Source organism: Crinia signifera, chromosome 4 (assembly GCF_055691185.1).
Source record: "Crinia signifera chromosome 4, ASM5569118v1, whole genome shotgun sequence".
Classification (NCBI taxonomy): domain Eukaryota; kingdom Metazoa; phylum Chordata; class Amphibia; order Anura; family Myobatrachidae; genus Crinia; species Crinia signifera.
Genome location: NC_139220.1, coordinates 172,749,554 through 172,776,442, shown reverse-complemented (window position 1 = coordinate 172,776,442; position 26,889 = coordinate 172,749,554). Strand labels below are relative to the sequence as shown.

At 44.2% G+C, this 26,889-nt stretch overlaps 1 protein-coding gene across 1 annotated transcript in view; it reads left to right on the top strand.

Moving 5' to 3' along the window:
• The first annotated feature begins 5,416 nt into the window (after positions 1–5,416).
• Positions 5,417–26,889, top strand: part of RINT1 (RAD50 interactor 1) — a 35,825-nt gene continuing 14,352 nt past the window's right edge. Inside the window, exons 1-8 of the mRNA XM_083182995.1 lie at positions 5,417–5,598; positions 8,265–8,526; positions 9,318–9,559; positions 12,644–12,817; positions 12,932–13,084; positions 13,624–13,780; positions 18,009–18,119; positions 22,290–22,515. Coding sequence (XP_083039121.1) covers positions 8,302–8,526; positions 9,318–9,559; positions 12,644–12,817; positions 12,932–13,084; positions 13,624–13,780; positions 18,009–18,119; positions 22,290–22,515 — 1,288 coding nt within the window. The 5' untranslated portion in view covers positions 5,417–5,598; positions 8,265–8,301. The remainder of the gene's footprint in view (positions 5,599–8,264; positions 8,527–9,317; positions 9,560–12,643; positions 12,818–12,931; positions 13,085–13,623; positions 13,781–18,008; positions 18,120–22,289; positions 22,516–26,889) is intronic.

The following is a 26,889-nucleotide window of genomic DNA, read 5'->3' as shown; positions in this document are numbered from 1 at the left end:
GGTACAAGTCGCAAAGAGATGACATCATCAAGAGGATGTCAGCGTGCAAGCCCATCACCATAGCAACATGAAAACAAACTGTAAAACAACAGCAAGGCAGTGTCAGTAACCACTGAACATCAACATCAATACTTTGTTACACTAAACATAACAATTACATGTACTTAATATGTATACAATGTTACAATTATCATAGGAATGAGCTCAGACCTGAGTGTTCATTATGCCCCATCGGGGCCAAGGTACCCAACCGATGTATCCATCGGGTTTCTAGCTGAATCAATTTTTTAGATCTGTCACCACCTCTAATAGATAGAGGCTGATGATCTATCATATATATATATATATATATATATTTATATATTTATTTTTTACACAGACCAGCCAGCAGGGGGCCGGAGCCGAGCCGCTCATTAGATATTCATATATTCACTTCACCCGATCATTACATATGCATGATCGGGTGTAGTGAATATACCCGGTCCCTTGCTGGCAACCCTGGGGTTTCAGCCTGTGCTGCCTGGCACCCGGGGAGCCCACCTCCCCCCCACAAACGTTCTGGGGCAGGCAGAGAGACTTCCATCTCCCTGCCTGCCACCGTCCTCAGGCTCCCTGCGGCATCCGCCGCAGGAGCTCAAATTCGCCAGTCGGGCAGCGAGCCCCTGACTCGTTGAATACCGGAGCCGGCGAGGCTCCGGAATGCAGCGAGCAGTGGCGAATGTGCAGCGAATCCTAAACAGGATTCGCTGCGCGTCGCCAGTATTCACATTGAATACTGCCCAATGAGTTATACTGGATTGCCTATTTATTCATAAAAAAATAAAAATAGGTTTGCTCCTTTGTTGTGTAGCATTAGTATGGTAACCAGCACTGTAATCAATGTAATACCTATAAACACCCCATCCAAAGATATAACAAAATTGGAGGGAGGGGAGGAGATCATTAACCAGGTCTAGGTAGTACTGGTTTTGATCAGTTTAAAACCTATAAACCGGAACCAAAAAGGTAAGGAGACATGATAGAAATCTTCAAATATATCAAGGGTTTTAACATAGCACAGAAGGGAAGGTTTCTTCAAAGGAGAAGAAGTAATAGAACATGTGGACATGCACTGAAACTGGAGGGAGGTAGGTTACAGGGGAAATGTTATAAAAAAAATTACTTCACAGAACGGGTAGTAGATAAGTGGAATAAAACATTTGGTATCCCAATTGCACACTGAGTGAAAAATAACTACATAATAATCAGATAATACAGAAATCTTGGTTGCATATATCTGCAGATATAGGGCTAAGCCCCCAGGCCATACGTCAAGGCCTCTCTGTCACTGGGGGTCCCTAATACTGGGTATGGGTCTGGGCCCCCAACATGCACAGGCTGAGTACTCCAGGGCAGCACACAAATGAAAATTAGTAGGAGTTAATAAGAAGCACATAGGTGCTATGTAGGGAAGTGAAGGTGTGATCAAAATATATACAATGTGATAGGAAAAAATAAGTGTTAATAGAGTGTTCGGGTGTGCTAACCTGGAGCAGACCAGCCCTACCAACACAGGGGGCACCACACTCCCAAACCCATAGCCTCCCATCTAAGGTACAATTTAGACTAAATTACAATTTAGACTATATAGTGCAGACTGCACTATATAGTCTATGCAGCCAAGACTTTCTGGCTGTGTTATGGGAGCGCGCATCGGGGTCGCAAGGGTTAAAACCTGTGCGATCTGCATGAGATCCAGATGAGATTTTGACTATATAGTCAAAATCTCATGCACATTGTACAAGTGTGTACACACCAGTAGAACAATTTAAACATGCTTGGGATAGGCATATGAATATCCTTACAAAGAAATAAGGATAAAAAAGGGTTGATATTACCTGAAGGATAAAAAAGGGGCAGACTAGATGGGCCAAATGGTTCTTATCTGCCATCAAATTCTATGTTTCAAACTTCTCTGGGGCTGTAAATCCTTATATACATGATCAATGTTTCAATAATATAGAATTTGACCTATACTTTAGGAATCATGTATAATGTTTACTGCATGTAGGTTCCAAAAGAAGCAAAAGCCAAAGGATGCCAGATGACTCTTTGACAGTCTAGATTCCAACAGTCATTAGTACGACATCGGAATCCCAGCTGCTGCTACCCTGAATAGCGAAACGCACAAAGAACCTGCTGCTCTTCACTGCTTACATTACTCTGACCCTTCAATAAAGTCCGGAAAAAAAACATACAACTGTGCTCTAATCTATATGCTGGACAAACTGAGGCTTCTTTTAACACAAATTGCACCACCTTCCATTGCTGGGGAACATTAAGATTCAGGCGTTGCTCCTATCTGCAAAATCTCCAGTAGACTCTCGGGAGTATATTCAATTGATGTAAAAACTTGATGTCTTGCTGAAAAGATGGCAGTTTTCAAAATTAATTGGAGTGTTAGCTGGGTTTTTTCGGCAGTTTGGAACATTCCGAAAACCAGGTGTATTGATGGAATAGCTACAAATCCGCCTTCTTTTGACGGAAAACATGGCCTTTCGGTTTTGGCCATGTTTCTGGCAATCTCAATCCAACATTGAAAAAAGATGCTGGATTGAGACAGGGAGGACTGCGCCGGGTGAGCAGCAGCTTACAAGATGCGTCCTCCTGTCGGTCGCCTCCCATACCCACCTGCTGCACTCATCTGTCCTGCTGCCAGGCCGAGTGAGAGCAGCTCACCTGGCCCTGTCCCGGCTGCTGCGCTCACCTGGTCTCCATGCCGGCCGGGTGAGCATCAATCAGCGGCCAAATCCGACATCCGGATTTGGCTGCTGCACTGAATAATGGATGACTGACCCATTCTGTCAAAAGAATTTTGGAATGGATCTGGCATCCATTGAATATACCCCACAGTTGTATCACCATCTACAAATACCAACCACGTAAGGATAAAAATGGGACACTATTGCCAATACTAATAATCCACAGATGGAAACTATGGGTAAGATGTATTAAGCCTCTAGAAGAGCTAAAGTGAAAGGAGATAACGCACCAGCCAATGAAATGTGTTTGAAAATGACAGTTGGGAGTTGATTGGCTTGTGCTTTATCTTCTTTAACCTTAACTCCGCTTTATCTCCTCTCCAGGCTTAATACATCTGGTCCTATACCAGCTTCATTGTTTAACAGTGGTGTATATAGGAATGGAATATCCAGGCTATTCTAGTCATATAGGGCAACCAGTGCAACTATCTATTATTGTTTTTAATGTGTGATTTACCAGAGAATTGTATACAATCCAATCTTAAGGTCCATGCACACTGGGCGATTATGGGCAGCGATGACCGCTGGGAGGAAAGCCGCTCAGTGCATACACACTATTGTCCTCCACAGCTACTGCCATGGTAGCCTATGGGCCACACAGCTCATTGCACATTTGGTCAGAGTGTGCCCCCAGAAGTGAGCAGTGCGATCTAGCTGACCTGGCAGCCAGCAGAGCACATAGCAGGAACGGGCTCCTTTCAAAGCCCATATCCCTAAGTGTCATCAATGATTAATACAATGGGATTGCATATTGCGCCCAGATCGCATTGAAAATACAATCCATAATAAATGGGCCTCTTATGGTGTGTACACATGGGTACAATCTGCATGAGATTTTGACTATATAGTCAAAATCGGTACTTATGTACTAACTGGGCTGCCGATTTTGAAATCGGGTCCATCGCATCGCATCCGACCATATCGCATGCGATGGACCCGATTTTTCCATTGGATTCCATGTTAAAATGGACTGAGTCCATTTTAACATGGAATTCAATGGGAAAAGGGGTCCTTTTCATACCCCTACTATCCAAGTGGGCATGGAGTTGGATATAAACCTGTGGCGAGCGTAGCGAGTGGACACAGAATACCGTTCGCTCGCCACGCTTCGGGCTCAGTGGCTCGCCACAGGTTTATATCCAACTCCATGCCCACTTGGATAGTAGGGGTATGAAAAGGACCCCTTTTTCCCATTGAATTCCATATTAAAATGGACTCAGTCCATTTTAACATTGAATCCTATGGAAAAATCGGGTCATCGCATCGCAGGCGATATGGTCATATGCGATGCGATATCGCATCGCATCTGATTGTATGCCTTAAGTTAAGGCATACAATCAAAAAATCGGCAGCCCAGATAATACATAAGTACCTCAAAATCACATCGAGATCGCACAGTTTTTTTTTTTACCTTGCGATCACGATGTGCGCTACCGTGGCAGCAAAAATTGAAACCCAGATAGACAGGGCTGCAATGACTATATAGTGCAGACCGTGCGTACACACCATTAGTGATGTCCAATGCATGACGGCATGCAGATCCCATGGGTTTTTAACCCTTATGATCCTGATGCGCATTCACATATCGCAAGCAGAAAGTCTGCACTATATAGTTTAAATTGTATGCAGATCGCACAGGTTTTTTTACCTTGCGATCCCGATGCGTGCTCCCAAGTCAGCACAAATCGAAACCTTGCGATCCCATGGCAGTACAAATCGAAACCCAGATAGACAGGGCTGCAATGACTATATAGTGCAGACCGTGTGTACACACCATTAGTGATGTCCAATGCATGACGGCATGCATGCGATGTGCATATAACTTTGACTGTATAGTGCAGATCTGCACTATATAGTCAATACAGCCAAGACTTTCTGCTTGCGATACGTGAACGTGCATCGGGATCGTAAGGGTTAAAAACCTATGGGATCTGCATGCAATCCCGATGAGATTTTTTTACTATATAGTCAAAATCTCAAGCTGATTGTACCCGTGTGTACACAGCATAAAGGCCAACATGCTCAAAAGGTCGACACAACAAAATGGTCGTCATGGAAAAAAGATTGAAATGCTTTTTTTCATTATTATTTTTCCTCCATAAACCGACATGTGGGCATAGAGACAAAATATAATAGTGTGCTGCTTGCAGCGAGGGGATGTGGTACACTAATCCTAACCCAAAAAACGAATGTCAACATTTTGCTTATTTCAACTTTTTTGTACATATGTCCTAAACCAACCCGATAGGGAGTGAGCAAACGGGTCACCCTCTCTTGAAACGACCCTGCTTCCCCACTTAAGTTACCGATAGCTATGTTTTACATTAGAGAACTAAATTTCATAATTAGCATATTCTTTGATCAACTACAAACTCATGACAATAATGTTAATAAGATGCTGTTTAGACAGTTTATAATAAAAATGTATTGCCGTGGTCAGGATTAAAAAATACAGTGTATCCTGCTGCTGTACATCTTTCGTTACACGGCTGCCACTGACCAGTACCATCACACATTTGATTCTCGACTCCAGTCCTCATGATCAGGACACGCGTATGTGCGATATATATTATGTTTATTGTCAATAAAGTTTATTGAAGAAAAAAGTGCAGCAATCGGGAAGTGACGTGTCATCGTGCAACCTGCTGTGAGATGGGATGTCAGCAGCAGCAGCAGTAGGAACGGGTGGTAGCTGTGAGTGAGCGGGTGCGCGGCTGCAGCTGTCTGCGGACTCTCACCGGCACGCGCGGCCACCGCTGCTTCTCAGTAACAGGCGCGTACCCGCCCGGGCCCATGAGTAAGTCTGTAACGGTTTCATGTACTAAGCCTGCAAGATAACTGGGTTGAGATAAAGTAACAGACGATCAGCTCCTAACTGTCATTAAAAAAAAAACATTTGCGGTATCATGACAGTTGAGAGCTGTTTGGCTGGTGCTGTTCTTTCCATCCACTTAGTTTGTCTGCCAGGCTTAGTACATAGACAGTTTTCTGTATTATGAATAAAAGATTATTTTTGTAAGTGCTGTCATTAAATAAATTGCAACTGCTGGTAGGTTGTAACATGAATTATGTGTGCGGTGCCTCCCTGCTGAGCGATGTGCTAAGCACAGATCGAGGCACACAAGCAATGCACCCGCGATGTGTGATGAGCTGGGTTATGCGCTCAGGAACGCGCATAGCAGTCACCCTGGGCTATACACATGGAGTGATCCGTGTTTAATTTCTAAGCGATTTAGTCAGATCGCTTAGAAAATTACCCGTGTGTATGCCCCGTATCTGTCACTCATCTAATTCGCGTATATAGGTGTGTATACATCGATTTACTTTTAATTTGGACTTTGCTTTCCATTCAACTTCACGTTCGATCTCCAATTTTTTATATCATATTCGCTTTGCATTCAAGGCACATTTTACACATTTAATGGTACTTGTTTCCTAGCACGGCCACAACGATCATAATCGCAGTCATCGGGGGTAAAATCGGGGCCATCGCGGGCATCGCATGCGCAAAAAAATCAGGTGCGATGGGCCAGACGCGATGCCCGCGATTTCCCCATAGAGAACAATGTTAAATGCCTCAATTTACCCGCGATGACCACGATTTCCCATAGGAAACAATGGGAAATGGCTCAATTTACCCAAATTATCATAGGAACAATGGTAAATGGGCCAAAAACACCCCTGAACATTGAAATGTCCCCCCAAAATTAGTTTACGCCACCACGTGATCAACGTGAACCCGAAGCGTGGCGAGCGCAGCGGTACGCGTCCTCCGACCTTTTCATACCCCTACTATCCACTAGGGCGTGGAGTGAGAATAGAATAGTGTGGCGAGCGCAGCGAGGGGACGCGGATACCTGTGAAGCCCGCGAAGGGACGCGTTTACCTGTGAAGGTATCCGCGTCATATGAAGCAGAATAATATCAATAACATTTGGCATTAAGGGACTGCTATATTCTTTATTATTTACTGAAGGAAGAATATAAAGATAAGTGTTTATTGAAAAATTAGGGGGCGAGTGCAAAAAAGCCCCTTGCTGGGCTCGCTATGGGCTTGGTAGAGGGAGAATAGAACCCACAGGTTCTATTTAGGGATGGGCATTGATGGCAAGTGCAACTGGCCATCGATAGTATATTGATATTCAGTGGATGACCATCAATGTTTTTACATATCGATGGTCATCCATTTTCTTGGATTGATTGGCCTGTGGGCTAATCAAAATATGGGGCAGGGTTTCTCGTGTGTCTGGGGCGGAGCTAAGCTCTTTTTCCTAGGTGAAAAAGTAAAAACAAAACTGTTTGTTTAAGCTTGACATTGATGTTGGGAAATCATCTGGTTCTCCCCCATCGATGGCAAAACTATTCGACATCGGCCATAAACCATTTCTAATGGTCGATGGCCATCCCTAGTTCTATTCTCCTTCTATGGGGGTCGTGTTGTGTAAATAAATAGTAATATTAATATCTGGGCACAAGATGAGTCATTTCTTGCAAGCATGTACTAGGTGATTGAAAAGAAACTACAGAAATTGCACACTATAGATGTTAGTTATTATGTGTGATGCCTGTTTAATATGAATATGGGATACTGCAGGTCCACTTTAACAAGTGCAGTATTATTTATTTTACTTATGAACCGTTTCTGGTACTTATGTAATATCTGGACTCCCGTTTTTCTTATGAGACTGCGTCCCCTCGCGGGGCTCGCTGCGCTCACCATGCTTCGGGCACGGTGGCTCGCTGCGCTCGCCACACTATATAAAATCAACTCCATGCGTAGTTGGATAGTAGGGGTATGAAAAAATGGGGTGCATTTAACATGGGAGTCCAGATAATACATAAGTACCCAGTTTCTTTATATATTGGAAATAGTGGTAATCTAAACTGGGTAATTACAGATAGTCAAAATGGTAGGGTGGCCCTGTTTACGATCTATAGGGATAACCGTAGCAGTGATATAACAATAGTGACAAATATGAAGAGCTGCTTGTATGAGTTAAGGGCCCCATACATCAGCAATTAATTGTGACAATTTTCAGATATGGAGATGATTGCCACAATTTATTTTAGATGTGTGGGCTCCCCCTTTTGGCAATCCCAATCAAAATCGCCAATCGATTGCTTAATCAGGTTTTTAAACATCTTTAATAATCTGTTATTATCTGCAGATCTTTTTTAGATGTGTGGGCATTCCCAATTCGTCTTCTTCATCTATTTACATTATGAACAGCTGAAATGACAATCGATTGGGCAATTTCCAGATAAGAAGATGCAATCTTTAGATGGAAAAATCTGCCGATCACTGAAATAAATCTGTAATGTGTGGGCAAAATCAGATAGATTGTAAAATCCATTTATCTGGCCAAAAAATCCCTGTATCTGGAAATCCATAAATTGTGATTGCTGATGTATGGGGCCCATTACCATGTAAAGTAGTGTAGAATTAAGAGAAGTTTCTTTGCAGGTGCTGACAGTTTCACACAACTGTACATTAGTCAAATATGGCATCTTCTTCAGAGAGTGAGGAGCTCATGGACAAACCATGTAACAGTGAACCAGAGAAATGTAATGAGGTCCTAGAATGGTCTGATCCAAACACGTGTGACCTTCCATTTTATGTCTGTGAGTTTGTGGAGAAGGAGATTGGAAATGATTTGAAGTCCCTACGGAAAGTTGCCAGTGTTATTGAAACCATTGCAGCAGAGAAAAAACACTTGGAAGAGCAGGTATTATACCACATTTAAATATAGAATTGTGTGAAATAGGCCTCTGCTAAAGTATCAGTATTGGAGATTGATGAGCTTTATCCTATTAATATTTATCATCATCATCTATTGCTTGCAATGCAAAGAACATAAAGAATGGCCATATAAATGTTAACAGCCAATATACAAATGTAAACTGTTACTTTTAAAAAAGGGTTCTCTGTACAAAACCACCCACGTTGTTGGTTCAGCTCAGAGGGGACCTGGTTGCTGTTATGCCCAGTTGTTGGATGTGGGTACAGTATAGTCCCAATGTCACAGAAAAGTTCCTGTAGAGGTTGAAACAAATGATTAAACCACATAGGCTGGACACATTCAACAAAATCATTATCAATCCCAAGCAAGGAACACATTACTAAACACATCAAAAGGTAGAATACTGAGATTACATTTAAAGAATGATGCCATTTTAAGAGGCCATGTGACCTAGATCTACAGTGATTTCCCAATGCAGTGTATACACCATGTAATTTGTTTCTGGAGATTTAGTTTGTAATGCAGTCACATATTTACCTCTATCATTTATGTGTTTGCGGCTTGCAGATTTATTAATGCACACATGACTTAAAATTCTGTGCAAACATCTGCCTGTAATTACATGTCCATTGGATATATAATGAAATGTGTGCTTCACATAGAGCCACAGTGTGTAAACTGCACAAAATCCTGAATGCAATCTAATCTTTCTAATATCAGAACCTGGGTAAATGTTTAATTACTGGATTTGATGTCATTGTACATTTTATCTTCAGGTTCTTACGGTCTCTTCCGAAGCCCCAAAACGAATTCAGGCTGCTCTAAACAATGCTGAAAAAACAAAGTCTTCACTTTCTTCTCTTCTTGAAAGAGAATCCACTGTTACTGAATCAATCAACAAACACCTGGCGGAGGCCGCCCCATGGATGGAGGACTTAGGAGCACTGCTAGACCAGATCAATGAAGTAGAGCGGCACCTATCTTACTTAAAATGGATCTCACAAATTGAGGAGCTCAGGTAATTTACTTCTAAAGCCGTGACCTAGACTTGAGCCCTATAGACCATTGCACAGGTTCTCAAAGTCGGTCCTCAGGACCCTACACAGTGCATGTTTTGCAGGTCTCCTCACAGAACAAGTGATATAATTAGCTCCACCTGTGGATCTTTTAAAATGTGTCAGTCAGTAATGAGTGCACCTGTTGGGTGACCTGGAAAACGCAAACTTTGTCGGGTCCTGAGGACCGAGTTTGAGAACCACTGGAATGTTGGTTTGCATGCTATAACATGCATTGAAACGTTTAATCTGCGATTGAATGTACAGCAACCTGCAGACGTGAATTAAATGACCGCTGTAAATTGTGTGTGTGCGAGTGTAATATATATATATATATATATATATATATATATATATAGCAGAGGGGGATCCTGCTCTCCTGTAGTATGCTTTGCTGCGTCAGGTGCCCGTGCAAGGTAATGTAGTACAGGTCGGGACAGGGCACGGCACTCCAAACGGCTTGAATGAATATGCAGACACGGACGTAATATACAACGTTTCAATGCCTTTTATTGTGGCATTTTAGTCAGGTAACCAACATAAAATCAAGCTCTTACCTTATAAAGGCAACCAGTGAGCGCGCCATGACCCAGGGGCGGAGACGCTTCCCAGGTACAAGTCGCAAAGAGATGACATCATCAAGAGGATGTCACCGTGCAAGCCCATCACCATAGCAACATGAAAACAAACTGTAAGACAACAGCAAGGCAATGTCAGTAACCACTGAACATCAACATCAATACTTTGTTACACTAAACATAACAATTACATGTACTTAATATGTATACAAGGTTACAATTATCATAGGAATGAGCTCAGACCTGAGTGTTCATTAAGCCCCATCGGGGCCAAGGTACCCAACCGATGTATCCATTGGGGCCCTTATTCAGATCTGATCTCAGTACAAATTTGTTCTCAAAATGGGCAAAACCATGTGCATTGCAGGTGGGGCAGATGTAACATGTGCAGAGAGAGTTAGATTTGGGTGAGTTATTTTGTATCTGTGCAGGGTAAATACTGGCTGCATTATTTTTACACTGCAATTTAGATTTCAGTTTCAACACACTCTGCCCAAATCTAACTCTCTCTGCACATGTTACATCTGCCCCACCTGCAGTGCACATGGTTTGCCCATTTTGAGAACAAATTTGTACTGCGATCAGATATGAATAAGGGCCTGGGTTTCTAGCTGAATCAATTTTTTAGATCTGTCACCACCTCTAATAGATAGAGGCTGGTGATCTATCATACGGTAACGGATCGAGGCCAGGGGGTGAGGGTGCATACAAAAATGGCGGGCTACCGGTTGTTCGCTGGTACCCTTAAGCAAGGCATTATGGATGGTTGATCTGTGGGCTGTCATACGTTCCTTGAATTGGCATTCAGTTTTGCCAATGTATGACAGCCCACAGGGACATATAATCTGGTAGACCACGAATCTAGAGGTGCAGCATAACCTGTTTTGGATCTGGATTGCTTTACCGGAGAGAGGATGTGAAAATGTTTCTCCTGGTATCATGTATTGACAGGTGGTACATGTGCACCTGATGCAACCTTTTTTGGTGTTGACATATTGGTTACTCATATTATGGTCATCAGTTATATCGGCTCGAACTAGGATATCTCTAAGATTACGTCCACGGGTATAGCAGGACAATAATCTTGTATTACCGAGACCTAGGTCCTTGTCACCCTGTATTATAGGCCATAGTTTTTTAGAGATTTTATTAATCCACTGATTAAATTGGCATACCCAGGGTAACATTTCACCTTTGATCTTAGCTCTAGGTGGTGCATCTATAAGCGCTGTTCTGTCCAACCTGAGTACACATGCTTTAGCCTCTTGCAACAAATCATATTTATAACCCCTGTTGAGGAACTTCTGAATCATGTCATCCATTTCTCTATTGGCTACTACAGGATCCGTGGTAATGCGTCTAATGCGCAGCAGTTGAGAATAAGGTCGACCCTTCTTCAAGGGGGCCGGGTGGAAGCTGTCCAATCTCAATAAATTATTCCTGTCGGTAGCTTTAGTGTATAACAATGTAACCAGTTTACCTTGATTTAATATTCACATCCAAATATTGGATCGATTTTTGGCTGATAGTATAGGTAAACTTAATAGGATGATTTATTAAATTATGGGTACGGATGACATGTTCAAGTTTCTCAGGGGGGCCTTTCCAGAAAATCAGTAAATCATCGATATATCGACAGTAGCATGCAATATGCTGCGTTACATCGGGATCATCAAAAAACACCATTTGCTCAATTTCAAACATGTATGTGTTAGAGTATGCTGGTGCCATGGCAGAACCCATGGCACACCCCTGGCATTGCAAATAGAATTTGCCATCCTATAGGAAAAAAAATTTTGTTAAAATTAATTCAAATAGTTTCAAATAAAAATCCAGCGCATCACCCCTAAATGTATCGGTAGATGCCAGGAGCCTCCCCACAGCTGCCAAACCCCCATCATGGGGGATGACAGTGTAGAGGCTCCTCAAAGGTCGGCAGTGTTGACAACCGTTGGAGTAACGTATTTGTGTCAAGTAAAAACCGTGGGTGGGCCTGTATTAGTGGTTGGAGGATAGAGTCCAAGTATAGTGCCACTGGCTGAAACAGGGATTTGACGGCCGATATAATCGGTCTGCCCGGTGGTTTAATCAATGTCTTATGTACCTTAGGTGTAGTGTACAAACAGGGACTACCGGATGTGCAGGTAAAAGGGCTTTATGTAATTTTTCAGATAAATGTCCCTGGTCAAAACCATATTTCAAGATGATAGACAGTTCCTTGGTATATTGGATGGTTGGATCTCCCTCCAAACGCCGATAAGTCGCAGGATCATTCAATTGACGGACGATCTCCTCCTTGTAATCCTGGATGTTCTGTATCTGAAATGTTGAATCTGTGATTGAATGTACAGCAACCTGCAGATGTGAATTAAATGACTACCCTAAATTGTGTGTGTGCGAAAAATATAATATATTTTTAGATGGCTTTAATACTGTGGATTGACATTTAAAGCTTTTTTTTTTTTTTAGTGATAACATACAGCAACATCTCATGACTAACAATGTTGCAGAAGCAGCTAGCACCTTGGTATCTATGGCAGAGCTGGCTATTAAGCTCCAGGATTCATCATGTATTCATCTACTCAAATTTATCCGATCCACTGTTCAGTTCTGGCACAAAATCCTAAAGGATAAATTAACAAGGTAATTTTACGTTAACTGACCATGGCGTAATGACTAGTCAGTAACAGTAACTGTTAGTTGTTTGTTACTGTTATGTCATAGTGCACTGATAAAAAGAAGTTTGCTTTACTTTAGTGACTTTGAAGAAGTTCTTAATCATTTAAACTGGCCTTTCATTGGTCCTCACCAGTCACGGACAACCCTTTCTGCATCATCCTCAGCCAGTCTAACAGATTTTTACACTAACTTGGATACACTCTTCACTCAACTCCTTAAGCTTCAAATTTCGTATCCTTTTCAAATGAGTTTAATAAAAAAGCTGATTAATAACTAGGTTCTTCATATTGTCATTATTTTATTTCAAAATCACTAGGTACATAAACTTAAAAACTCACAATAGATAATATACTGTGTAATATCAATAAATATTGAGCAAGTGGTTTGAGAAACCTACAATGTATCCTTGTGAAGAATTACTTTGAAATACTTGTCTGAGAAACAATACCTCTTGTACTGTATGTGCTATAAATATTTTGTGGAGGTATATAATGTCCTTTCTAACCAGTGTATGTATATTATGTATATCTGTGTGTATAAATGTTGAAGTAAAGTTTCACCAGCTTTGAAAATCCTGCAGTGCCGTGTGTTGGTACCCTTGGATGGTTCTATATGGAGAATGCAGGTGTATGCAGAGGCTGAGTTTTAGTGCCTGACATACTGTTTGTCTGATTTGTGTATTTCTTGTTGCTAAAACCACAAGTATATGGACTGAGCACTATTATAAAGCAAAGATTGTTTGTTACTGTTTCCTTAACATGTGCTCCTAGGGATGAATTAATACGTACTCCTAAACAGATGCTAGAGAAGTATTCCCTTCCAACATCTCCTACAATCATTCTTCCCATGCAGATTATGTTAAGCCCTCTACAGAAGAGGTTTTGGTATCATTTTACAGGCAATAAACAAACCAATGTTTTAAGCAAGGTAAGAACCGGTGTATTTCACTATTATGTTGGTAAATTGTGTGTGTGTATATGTATGAACTAAGACATAATCTTCCACACCACCTCTTTTTTGCTCATTTTAGCTACTTGTCTCCCAGGCAAAATGTCATGGGCATTTCATAAAAAGCCAACCTAACACCAGTTTTGCAGATCCTTCTAAAAATGCAGTAGAGGAAAGGTTGACAAAGTAACATAACTTTCATCTCATCTTAATAGCTTTTACAATGGCTGCAGTGTACACTGGTTAAGATACCTGGCGTGTGGACAATAATTCCTCTTTGGCCCAGAGCTGGATAAAATTGTCACTACACTAAGGACATTTTAGTCATCCTTTTTGCCATCCGCAGATCCCCCGCAAACTAAAACTACCTTTAGCTCCCAGATTGGGAGGCAGACTTCTGTTCTTTGCTCCGCAATGATTGAAAATTGTATTGGATTCATGGTCCAGGGAAGTGGTTTCCCAAGGATATGTTCTGATGCTGCGGTTCTGTCCCCCACAGAGAATCTTTAGTTTGGATTTTCTTTGCCACTCCATACACTCCCTATTGGGCTCCAATGTTGTTGATCCGGTTCCGCAGGATCAGCAAAGTCAGGAATTTGACACCACCCTCCTCCTGGTCAACAAACCAGATGGTTCTTATCATTGTCTATCTTTGGGTGCCAAAGTTACGAATAAGGTCTCTTTGGTCTATTATCCTGACTCTGGAACCAGGAGACTTCATGGTATTTCTGTGCAGGATTTATTTATTTATTTACAATTTCTTATATGGCGCAGCATATTCCGTTGTGCTTTACAATTGGTTGCACATCACGGTTAGACAAGATAACCAGCGTTTCTTAAGGTTTGCTCTCCAAGACAACCATTTCCAATTCCTAGCATTACCCTTTGGCCTGTTAACTGCTCTGCGTGTATTCATCAAGGTGATGGCAGTTATGGCAGCACTTCGCCGCCGTCACGGTTTTCGTATTGTGCCCTACCATTAGCTTTTGTTGGACAGATCTTTGGTGCTTAGTGTTAATTTTGGCACCCACTATCTTTGAAAAGCCATGCAGTTCCTCTTCCCTGCCTGGGGTGTTGCTGTCTGCTGTAGTGCTTCTGGTAGAGTGTGGTCTGTGTATATCCGCAATGAGGTTTGCATATCATTGCTGATATACAGACCACACTGTGCTAGAAACACCACAGCAGACAACAACACCCCAGGCAGGGAACAGGAACTGCATGGGTTTTCAAAGATAGTGGGTGCTAGAATGAACACTAGGGCTGCAGTGTATCACAGTTGCTCTTCTACAGTCACATTGGTGGACGATCAATTAGAAAAAAAAATAGTTTTTCTTGTCTAAGACAAGATTCACTTCCTGCAGGCCAGGATAAAATCTTTCCAGAATAACAACAGGGTTTCTATCCACACCTTTTTGAAAGTCCTGTGTTTGATGGTGGAACACATGCAGTTTTATTCCCACTGCAGCTGCTAGTTCTTCGCCATTGGAAATTAAATTATGCTCACATCAAACTCTAGACCAGCAGTAGCCAACCAGTGGCTCTTTTGGCACATGTGACTCATTCTTTGTTGTGATGTGGCTCCTGCACTGTCAGCCTGCTTCTTCCAGGCCCGCAGCTGTTCAGAGGAAACTTCACTATTTGGGAGGTGTATAACCACTCTGCTCCATGCGCAACGTGATATCATTAGCTTAATGAAGGATTCAGTCATGATGGATGCAGTCTCAAGGTGAAAACTGTGTGGTGGGGAGTTGGGAGAAAGCTGCCTACAGAGCTGGGGCAGGCTAGAATGACCCATGAAGTATCTGTAGTGTATTATGTGATTTTGGCTTTTTCAATGTATTGGAGTTATTCTGGCCATGATCGCTGCTGGGTAATTTAGCAGTGCCATACGTTCTGAAAGCCGTCACCCAGACAAAGTAAAATCCCGCCCTGTGCAAGCCTGCCAATGGCTTGCGAAAATGTAGCTGAAAATCTATTCACAACTCACCATGGAATGATTTTCCCAGAGTGTAAAGTCTATGCATAACTCAGAACCTACTCTACCAGTGCGATAGAATCAAGCTGATCGAGGCTGTAGCTGACATCATAGACCCTTGATGGAAACACTTTTCCCTGATGCTCTTAGAAAACTGCCTAGTGACACCCCAAAATGCCAGCTTCCTGTCATTACCCGTGATTGTGTACCTTTTTTCTCAATTTTGAGACCCACAATCTCATTAAATATTAATGGCACGACTATCACCTCTAGCCCCCAAGTACGCTGTCTTGGAGTAATCCTTGACTCCTCTCCTTTAAACTACATATTCAGCATCTCTCACAAACCTGCCATTTTCATCTCAAAAATATTTCCAGAATTAGACCTTTTCTCACTCAGGGTGCCACTAAGACCATTACCCACTCGCTGGACTACTGCAGTCTCCTTCTAACTGGTATCCCTGACAAATGCCTGTCTCCACTCCAATCTATCATCAATGCTCCAGCCCGACTCCTTCCTCACCAAATGCAGTACTTCCACCTCTCCTTTTCTGCAAGCCCTTTACTGGCTTCCCTTCCCTTTCAGAATTCAATTCAAACTACTCACATTCGCTTACAAGCCCTCACCCACTCCTCTCCCATTTACATCTCTGACCTTATATCCCTTTACACTCCCACTCATCCTCTTCGCTCTGCTAATGCCCGTCAGCTCTCCTGCCGACTTATTACCTCCTCCCACACCTACCTTCAAATGGGCTCTTAAGACCCACTTCTTCACCAAACACAGCAAACTGTCCTCCTAACCTTCTGTTCCTTGCCCTGTGTACCCCTCCTGTGTCACCCCTGTCTGTCTGCCCCTCCTCTTTAGAATGTAAGCTCTCATGAGCAGACACCTCTTCCCTCATGTTCTTATCCTTTCTTACTTTAATAGTCTTCAACTGCACCAAAGTACGCTGTTTTCTGCCACCTGGATACTTATGTTGCAGTAATCGGCTGATGTTCCTATAATCATTTACACTGTACTTGTCCTGTATTGTCTTCAACTGTAAGTCACTGTATTCCTGTTTTGACTATGTGTACTCTGTAATTGGGCGCTTCGGAACCCTTGTGGCACCATATAAATAAATGATGATGATAATGATACATTTGCTAATAGTTAGAGTGTGTGTATGTATGTATGTGTATATGTGTGTATATATATATATATATATATATATATATATATATATATATATATATATATATATATATATATTTAAATTGAGATCTCCATCTTATAGACTTTGGTTGAAAGAATGTTTTTATATATTACCATCCTTTGTATCTCTTAGGCATTGTTATGTCCAGAGGGTGGTGACACCAGTTGTCCTTGGTTGCCCTATAATTTCAAGGGCTCAGGCCTCCCTATTTGGCGTATTGTTCTCCTTTTGCTGGAAATTAGGAATAATGCAGATATCCCAGAACTTATGGGTTCAGATGAAACAGGAGTCGTAGAACGTCAGTGGGAGAGTGGACTGGTCACACTGGATGGATGGATACAAGGCGGTAGTGATTGGAATAAGCTCAACGCGTTTCCCCTGATAATGTAAGTCCGGCTTCCTCAGGAGCAAGAGGAAGCCGGACTTGCATTATCCGGTAAACGCGTTGAGCTTATTCCAATCGCTTTTTCGTATTTTATATTATAATTGATCTATTGTTATGTGATAGATGTATACCAATTGTGTTATTATTAAATAATTACTTTTTGAGAACCGTCTTGACTACATTATTGGAACAGCTAGCGCTGGCACACTCTCTGTTTTTATTCTTCTATATTTTTTGGTCTGACAACCCAGTGCCAGCCGCAATTGATAGCGCACCACTCCATTTCTGTCTTTTCGGCATATGACACCAGTGTATGGGGGCCTTTAGAGTACAAATCTCAAATTTCTCATAGTGCATTTTATAACGTGTTCCTATGAAGTTGACCTCGTAGGAAGTGGTTTTTTGATCTCCACTTCATTTTCCTCCTTCATTACCACTCTTTTATTTGTTCATTTTAATTTGTTAGGTAATGTTTCTGTTTCATTAATTAAATGGTGCAGCCAGATACCTTTGCTTATCATACTACAATATTAAAGTGTTCATTTGAATTATCTGCTGATTTAATTACTGTCAAATTGAAGGTTCGATCTTTGGAGTATTCGCCAGTTTACCTATCCTGACATGCTCGTCTTTCCTTGCTTTTTCCCAGCCCGAGTGGTACCTTACTCAGGTGCTTATGTGGATAGGAAACCACACAACATTTTTACATGAAAAAATTCAGCCAATTCTGAACAGAGCAGGTTCCTCTGTGAATGCTAAGGTAAGGAATTAATGTTCGGGCTGGCGTGGATAGTGGGGGTGTTTCAGGAACACATTCACACCTGCCATATCATACATCTGAGATAGTAATGACAACATGTATTACCTGTTAACTGGATTTTAGTTAATAATAAAGGAGGAAAGATCACATTAACAAATAACAATAAAATCAATTAATCATGAGAAAAGAAAATAATAAATCAGTCATTCTTCAGAAACAGCATCAGAAGTGGATGCACTTGTCTCTGCTTCTGCGCCGTCGCCTTTCTCAGCCTATGGGAGCAGGGTTAGCGCATGGAGGATACGTTCAAACGTGTTTTCAGTGCCCACAGTCTTTCTCCATATGAACTCCTGCAAGTAGGAGTCGAGCTGATGGCGTGCAGTGCCCCTTTGGCGTTTGCTGCGCCACTTGCAGGATCCCCAATGGCGCTCGATGTTCTCGCTGTGAACCCTGGTCTCCGGATCCACGAAGTTGTACCAGTGGTTCACCCGAGCATGGTGGTACCCTGCCAGCTCCAGCTGCTCTGTGTTGTAGGCACGCTAGCAATCGGATTAGATGTGCGTCCCCGGTTCGATATGTCTCTCGATGGCGGTCATCAGGGTACTGGCATCACGTCTTTGTACTGGTGTCACAAAGCACTCACCAGTCTCCCTGCAAATGCCTCCGAATATCCACTGCTGAGGCAGCATCCGTCCAACATGGCTCTTCCTCTGCACAAAGAGACGTCGACTTTGAAGATTTTTCACAGACCGCCAATTTTGCGTTGGGGCTGCACCACGCTTCGGGCTCGGACACTTGCACCTGCGTCTCAGACAGCTGGAGCACCTCTCCACCGGCCGTTGGACTATGCTGACAGCGAAGCTAGCCTACGTTGGCGTACATATGCTAATTGGGCACCCGACTAATACACAAGTACTGAAAGGTTCAGCAAATGGAATTGAACAATCCTCCACAGCCCAAGTCCTTCAATTTCTATGTAATGAGTATACTTCAGGTTGGTGGCTACTTCAACTTTGAAGGTGCAGATTTCAGCGTTAAGTATTTTACTTAATAGAAGATTGGCGGAAGAAGAATTGATCAAAATATTCTGTAATGCTATTAAAAGGCTTAGACATTCAATAAGGTCATTACTGGCCCCCTGGGACCTGAGTAGCAGACAAGGTTGTGAGAGGTCAGTCGCACAGGACAGATGTATATATTAATCAATTGGAAAAAGGCCCACCGTTGGGTATGGTATAGGTTATCTATATGGACTCCTTGGGGGTGTGCTACCACAGGACAAGATTAATGGATAAGAATTGGAGGGAAAGAGATTTGTCACAGTAGTGGTGCACCACAAATAAATTTCAAGACTTAAAATATACCTTTTATTGGTTCAATTAAAATAGCTGCAAAATATGACAAACTACATATAACATGGAACAAAGACAAGTGAAGATAAGTGCAAGTTAAAAACTTGGGCTCATGCGGTGTCCCTTAGCATTTGTTTCCCAATAAACTTTATTATGTTTTAACGTCTCTTCCCTGTGTGTTGGCTGTGTTGCCTATGTTACACTCGGGGGACGTACTATACACAATTGTAAGGATAAATCTTATGATTAAATGCCTTCTTGTCTGTGTGCAGTGTTTTGCTTGTTACTTCAGGTATAAATGTAGAGAAGTTCACAGCCAATATGTAACTGTGACAATTTGCTTTCTTAGTTGACAATTTTATTAAACAGATGCAGTGGCGTAACTATAAAATTTGCTCCCCCCTGCCAATTTTGTTTATGGCGCCCCCCCCCCCCCCCCCCCCAAAAAAAAAAGAGAAAATGTCCACGTACCATACACTCCAAACCTGCTCCCCACACACTCCCTCCACCCCACACACATTATATGCAGCTACCTTTGCAAGGTGGGGGGGGGTCAGGGAAGCGACACAGAAAATGGCAGGCAGGAGGGGACATAGGAGCCCTGTAACAATGGGGTCACTATCACTGATGCCGAGCCATGCATGGTGGATTGGGGCCACAGATGCCGGGCTGTGAGGGCACAAATGACGGGCGTAGTGCTGGAGCAGCCAGACATCGGCGGGAGTGTGGGAGCACAAGGGGGGATGGGGGCCACAAATGCCGGCTGCACGGGTTGGAGTGCGGGGGGGGAGACACTTGTTGATGCTGGGACAGACAGACTTTATAGAGCTTCTCACCTGTCTCCTTCATCACTCTACACAGTGTCTGACTGTCACGCTGATGTCGGGATCCTGCCTCCTTCTGCTCCGTCACCTGCTTGCCCAGCCATTCACTGTGCTGCAGGGCAGGCTGCTGTGTGATGATTGGACAGCTGAGCCGTCGCTCAGCTGTCCTGTTTTTCTATACAGTCGGGCCGGCGTCTGTCAATCCTGGCAGCAGGGAACTGGGGGTGCCGGTGGAGCGGGCGCAGCACTGTGACCCGTCCCCGCACAGCAGCCAGCAACTTGGCGGCGCTCCCCACAGACCCCGGCGGTGCTGGCTCCCCAAAGCCAACGAGGGGTATGCGGCAGTACTGCCCCTAGCTCCCCCCTGTCACGGCACTGGGGGCAAGCGGCACACCTTGTCAGTGTCCCAGGCGGGTGCCAGCGCCCATGCAGCCCCCGCTGCCGCTCGCTCCCCCAAGCAGTGGCGGGGGCTGCCTTACACTAGATACGCCACTGAACAAATGTAACCAGAATACTGGAGTCTTTTGTTGCAATCTTAATTGAGCGGCAGTATGGACTGCTGCGCTTATAAGAAAAGTGACTTTCGGAAAATGGCTGCCCCCATACGAAAGACAGTTTTTTTTAAACAGGTTTTACTATGGGGCAGCCATTTTCCGATGACACTTTTTTTTCATAAGTGCATCCGTCCATACTGCAGTGCCGGGATCCGCAATTACGGTACTTAAACACATTGGGGGGGTTGTTAGCCCTGGGGGGGGGGGGGTGTTTAACCCGCGGGGGGCGCGCTGAAGACTGGCTTTGACCCTGTATTTGGAAAGTTTCCAAAAACAGATCTGCCAGTGTAAAAAAAAATGCACTTAAATGGTAATATACCGTTTAAGAGATGCGGTGTGAAAGGGGTTTTACCTGGCAGACCCGTTTTTGGAAACGTTTTCAAATACAGGGTCAAAGCCAGTTTGAAAGCAGCATAACTGGAAGCAGAGGGATGAAATCCCAAGGTCTTGGCTGCCATGGCAGAAAAGGAATTATCAGTGAGTATAATTAGTTGTTTTAGCCATTTTCTAAGTGATCTGACTAGATTACTCAGAAAATGACCCTACATCACTGTGTGTAGGGGCCAGAGATAGCGGTGCGTAGCCCCACACATCACTATCGCCGGTAGAATAAAGCATGAGCAGGGACCATAAATATCGTCATCGCCAGTGTTCTTTCACTGGAGACCCTGTCATTGACAGCTCGCACAGCACTATACATCGCAGTGTGTGTGCTGAGCGATCTAGCATATTTTTCCATTACTTAGGCCCCATACACACCAGAAAGATCAGGATCGTCTAACGATCGGCTAACGATTTAACGTGCACTTCCCTGGAGCGCTCTCCCGCGGCCTACTCACGATGTGCTAACGATCGTGTTTCTTTTGCAAACGATGTAATTACGCTGTAGATACGATACGACGTCGCTCCCGACCGCGACGACGTAAGCGCACACAATGTGCTAACGATGTGCATAAAATCAGCACACAATCAGCGGTCGGATCGGCTGATTCTGCTGCAGGAGGCAAAATCTCCAATGCGACATACGACGTGCCGGGAGCGCGCATCCAATCGCAAACGACCAGGATCGTGAGTAAAATACAAACGATTGTGCACCAATTCAGGCACAACCGTCGTTACAACCGTCGAAATTTGCCCTAATCGTTCTGGTGTGTACCAGGCCTAAGTCACTTGTTTTGTCATTTGACCATTTTGTCCTTGGGTTGGTCATGGTCTCCAAATGTTAAGACATTATAGAGTGATATACACTTTCCAATAGTTTACCTTTATAGCAGCCAAGTGAATAGAGAACACATCTCTTTCATATACGTGTGTCCTACCAAATGTAATTTGTTTTGTGTACAAATAACATTAGATAATGTAATGTGCATATTAACACTAGTACACATTTGTATTTTCTAAGATTCTACGTGCATTTTGTTTTGTCTGCGGTCTCCACAGATGGAATTCACTCGAGGTCTTGTCATATTGGTTCTGGAGAAGTTGTCTGTTGACATCCCATGTTTACTTTATGATGATGTCCTCTTTTGTCACCTTGTGGATGAGGTGCTTCTGTTTCAAAGGGAACTCCACACAGCACATGGGTATCCGAGTAGCCTTCCAAACTGCATGCACATCTTGTCCGAGGATACCTTCTTTCAAAGATGGCTGACGGTGGAAAGAAAATGTAAGAAAACAAGTTTCTTAATTTGTTATTCTTTGTTCACAGCAACATTGGAAGTCATATTTAAATTTTCTTATTTTACATGCAGATGCATTTGTTTAATCTCCCCAGAAAAAAAATATAGCAAGTTAATTAATTTATATGGTGGTTCAACATGTCTTCTTGAATCTATAGGGCACACTGGCTGACAATGGGTATAGGGAGTGCAGAATGGTCTGGGCAATAAATAGTTAAACTTTTATTACCAGCAGTCAAGGGTCCTTCTGCCCTATACCCATACTTGCCTACCTGACCCTCTTCATGCGGGAGAAAATGCACTGTTTCTGGACTTCCCTGGTAATGTATGATTGCCATCACCTGTGGGGAGCTAGGTAAAGGTGTTTCACCACAGGTGATGGCAATCATACATTACCAGGGAAGTCTAGGAACTGAGCATTTTCTCCTGCATGGAGAGGGTCTGGTAGGCAAGTATGCCTATACCCAGCCCTGGGAAACGGTCATCTGTCAGACACACTTAGGTCGACAGTCAAAATGATTTCGACTTTCTCGGCTCCTGATTGGCCAGAAATCATTCTGAGCAGAGACGCCGAGGAAGAAGGATCTCTGCGTCTCTAGTATACAGCGGAGGCAGAGCGGGTACCAGCAGCCGGGAGCAGCGGGACTTCAACAGAAGATGCCGAGGTGGTCGCCACAGGAGCAGATGAGTAGGATTTCCTTCCCCAGGTACCCCTTTGGATTACTACGGATCCAGGACCCCGGACTCTTCAGCCCTGGAGCCCCGGACCCTGGGACCTACCTATGGGATCAAGATAGGTAAGTATCAGTGTGTTTGTGTAATGTATGTATGTATGTATGTATTAAACTTTTATTTTTCTAATGTGTCAGTGTGTATTTATTTAACTATTATTTTTACTGTGGAACTGCAAGAACCAGCGTGACCTTTAATGCCCCGCAGGCTGGGACTTGTGGTTCTCAAAGTCCCAGCTTGCAGGGTAGGCTTGCTGGGACTCATAGTTCCACAGTTTAAAACAATAGTTTATTCATCTATTTTTACACCAAGATCAGCTCGATGCCGACCGCCCAGGGGCATCGAGGACAGCACCAGGCTTCAGCCTGGTCAGGTAAGTACTGGAGGGGGGGGGACCCCTTTATTGGGGGGGTCCTCACTCCCCCAGGACCCCTGGCCAGGCTGACCGGTCAGAGGGCTGAATGCTTTGGCCGGGGGGGACTTGTATAAAAAGTTTCGGTACTTGTTTCCTAGCACGGCCACACCGATTTACATCGGGGTGGTCGTGTCGGAAAAATCGGGTCGATCGCATCGCATGCGATTTGGTCGCATGCGATGCGATCGACGCGACCGACCGATTTTGGACCCGATTTTTTTTTTTTAATGAAATGTAAATCGGGTCCCTGGGACCCGATTTTACATTGTATTCAATGTAAAAATATTCCCAACCCCCCCAAATTTAACGGCGTACACCGCACCCCACGATAGACGCCAACCCGAAGCGTGGCGAGCGGCGGCGGTGCGCGTCCTCCGACCTTTTCATTCCCCTACTATCCACGTCGGCGTGGAGTTGAGAATAGAATAGTGTGGCGAGCGCAGCGAGGGGACGCGTATACCTGTGAAGTTATACGCGTCCCCTCGCGGGGCTCGCCACGCTTCGGGCTCGGTGGCTCGCTGCGCTCGCCACACTATTCTATTCTCAACTCCACGCCGACGTGGATAGTAGGGGAATGAAAAGGTCGGAGGACGCGCACCGCCGCCCCTCGCGGGCTCGCTGCGCTCGCCACGCTTCGGGTTGGCGTCTATCGTGGGGTGACGACGGGGACATCTATAATGTGAAATGGGTCATATTGGCCCATTTCACATTTTTCACATTTTTTCACTATTTCAATGTCAAAAAATATTTTAACATTGAACCCGATGGAAAAATCGGGGGCATCGCGTCGTGACCATTGTTAATGGTCACGACCGACGCGATGCCCCCGATATTTTACCTTTCCCGACACGATTTCAATGTTAAAATATTTTTTAACATTGAAGCCTATGGGGAAATTGCGGGCATCGCGTCGGTCGCGTCGGGACCATTGTTAACGGTCCCGACCGACGCGATGCCCCCGATATTTTGGCCTAGCCGGCCAAATGGACCTGATTTCAAAGGAAATCGGGTCCATCGTATGGATCGTGTACCTTAACTCAAGGTACACGATCCATAAGATATGTGGCCGTGCTAGGAAACAAGTACCAAAGTTTCCCCCCCGGCTGTGGCATTACCCTGCTGGCTGATTTGGCCTGGGGCTGGTTCTTAAAATACGGGGGACCCCTAGTCATTTTGTCCCCCATATTTTGGGAACCAGCCCCGGACCTGGAGCCTGGGGCTGGTTTTAAAAAATCAGCGAAGCCCTATCTGGTTGGTTTCCTGATTTTTTAATACCAGCCCCGGCTCATCAGCCTGGTGCTGGTTACAGCCGTGGGGGGGGACCCCACGTCGTTTTTTTTTAATGAGTAAAAGGGTGACTAAAATGTAGTCGCAGTAACCGGTCTATATAGAAGTTTAGTCACCCTGCCGGCTGACTAAAGTTCTATATAGACGGGTTTGCGTCTAAATTTTAGTCACTGACACATTAGAAAATAAAAGTTTAATACATACATACATTACACAAACACACTGATACTTACCTATCTTGATCCCGTAGGTAGGTCCCAGGGTCCGGGGCTCCAAGGCTGAAGAGTCCGGGGTCCTGGATCCGTAGTAATCCAAAAGGGTACCTGGGGAAGGAAATCCTACTCACCTGTCCTCTGGCATCCACCCCGGCATCTTCACTTCAAGACGCGCTGCTCCCGGCTGCTGGTACCCACTCTGCTCCGCTGTATACTAGAGACGCAGAGATACTTCTTCCTCGGCGTCTCTGCTCAAAATGATTTCTGGCCAATCAGGAGCCGAGAAAGTCGGCTCCTGATTGGCCAGAAATCATTTTGAGCAGAGACGCAGAGGAAGAAGGATCTCTGCGTCTCTAGTATACAGCGGAGGCAGAGCGGGTACCACAGCAGCCGGGAGCAGCGCGTCTTGAAGTGAAGATGCCGAGGTGGTCGCCAGAGGACAGGTGAGTAGGATTTCCTTCCCCAGGTACCCCTTTGGATTACTACGGATCCAGGACCCCGGACTCTTCAGCCCTGGAGCCCGGAACCAAGCCACCGGACCGGACCCTGGGACCTACCTACGGGATCAAGATAGGTAAGTATCAGTGTGTTTGTGTAATGTATGTATGTATGTATGTATGTATGTATTAAACTTTTATTTTCTAATGTGTCAGTGTGTATTTATTTAACTATTTTTTACTGTGGAACTACAAGACCCAGCGGGCCCTTTAATGCCCCACATGCTGGGACTTGTGGTTCTCCAAGTCCCAGCATGCGGGGGAGGCTTGCTGGGACTCATAGTTCCACAGGAAAAAACAATCGTTTTTATTCTATTTTTTTTACACAATGATCAGCCTGGTGGCCACCGCACAGGGCCACCGGGGACAGCACCAGGCTTCAGCCTGGTCAGGTAAGTCCTGGAGGGGGGGGGACCCCTTTATTGGGGGGGTCCCCACTCCCCCATGACCCCTGGCCAGGCTGACCGGTCAGAGGGCTGAATGCTTTGGCCGCGGAACCTTATATAATAAGTGTCCCCCGGCTGTGGCATTACCCTGCTGGCTGGTTTGGCCTGGGGCTGGTTCTTAAAATACGGGGGACCCCTAGTCATTTTGTCCCCCGTATTTTGGGAACCGGACCTAGAGCCTGGGGCTGGTTTTAAAAAATCAGCGAAGCCCTATTTGTCGGGTTTCCTGATTTTTTTTTTTTTTTTTTTTTTTTTTTTTAATACCAGCCCCGGCTCTTTCAGCCTGGTGCTGGTTATGGCTGTGGGGGGGACCCCACGCCGTTTTTTTTTTTTTTTTTTAGTCAAAGCTGGAACGCCCACATGGGCGTTCCAGCTTTGGCAGCATATCGGTCGAACGTGCGTACACACTGCACTTTTGTACCGATATGAGGCCGTCCTGTCAGATGAAAATTAAACAGCAAAGAACCGTCGACCGACCGAGTATGGACGGTCAAGACAGTTTTTTGCCGTTTATCGCTCGTACGGGACAGCGTACACACATATACAATTGAACGGCTGTCCGACCCAGAACGAAAGAACGGCCCGACAATTGTATATATGTGTACCCAGCTTAAGTCTAAAGCTCCTGTGTTCAAGCAATCCATAATCCTTTCCACAGAATTCCATACATCTCACAGCTAAAGGATCTTTTGTTGGAAGCTTGGATAGTTCCTGGCCGTGGATGAAAATTTCCTTCCTTGTGCATTGCTCATGTTGCCTGCCTGGTCAA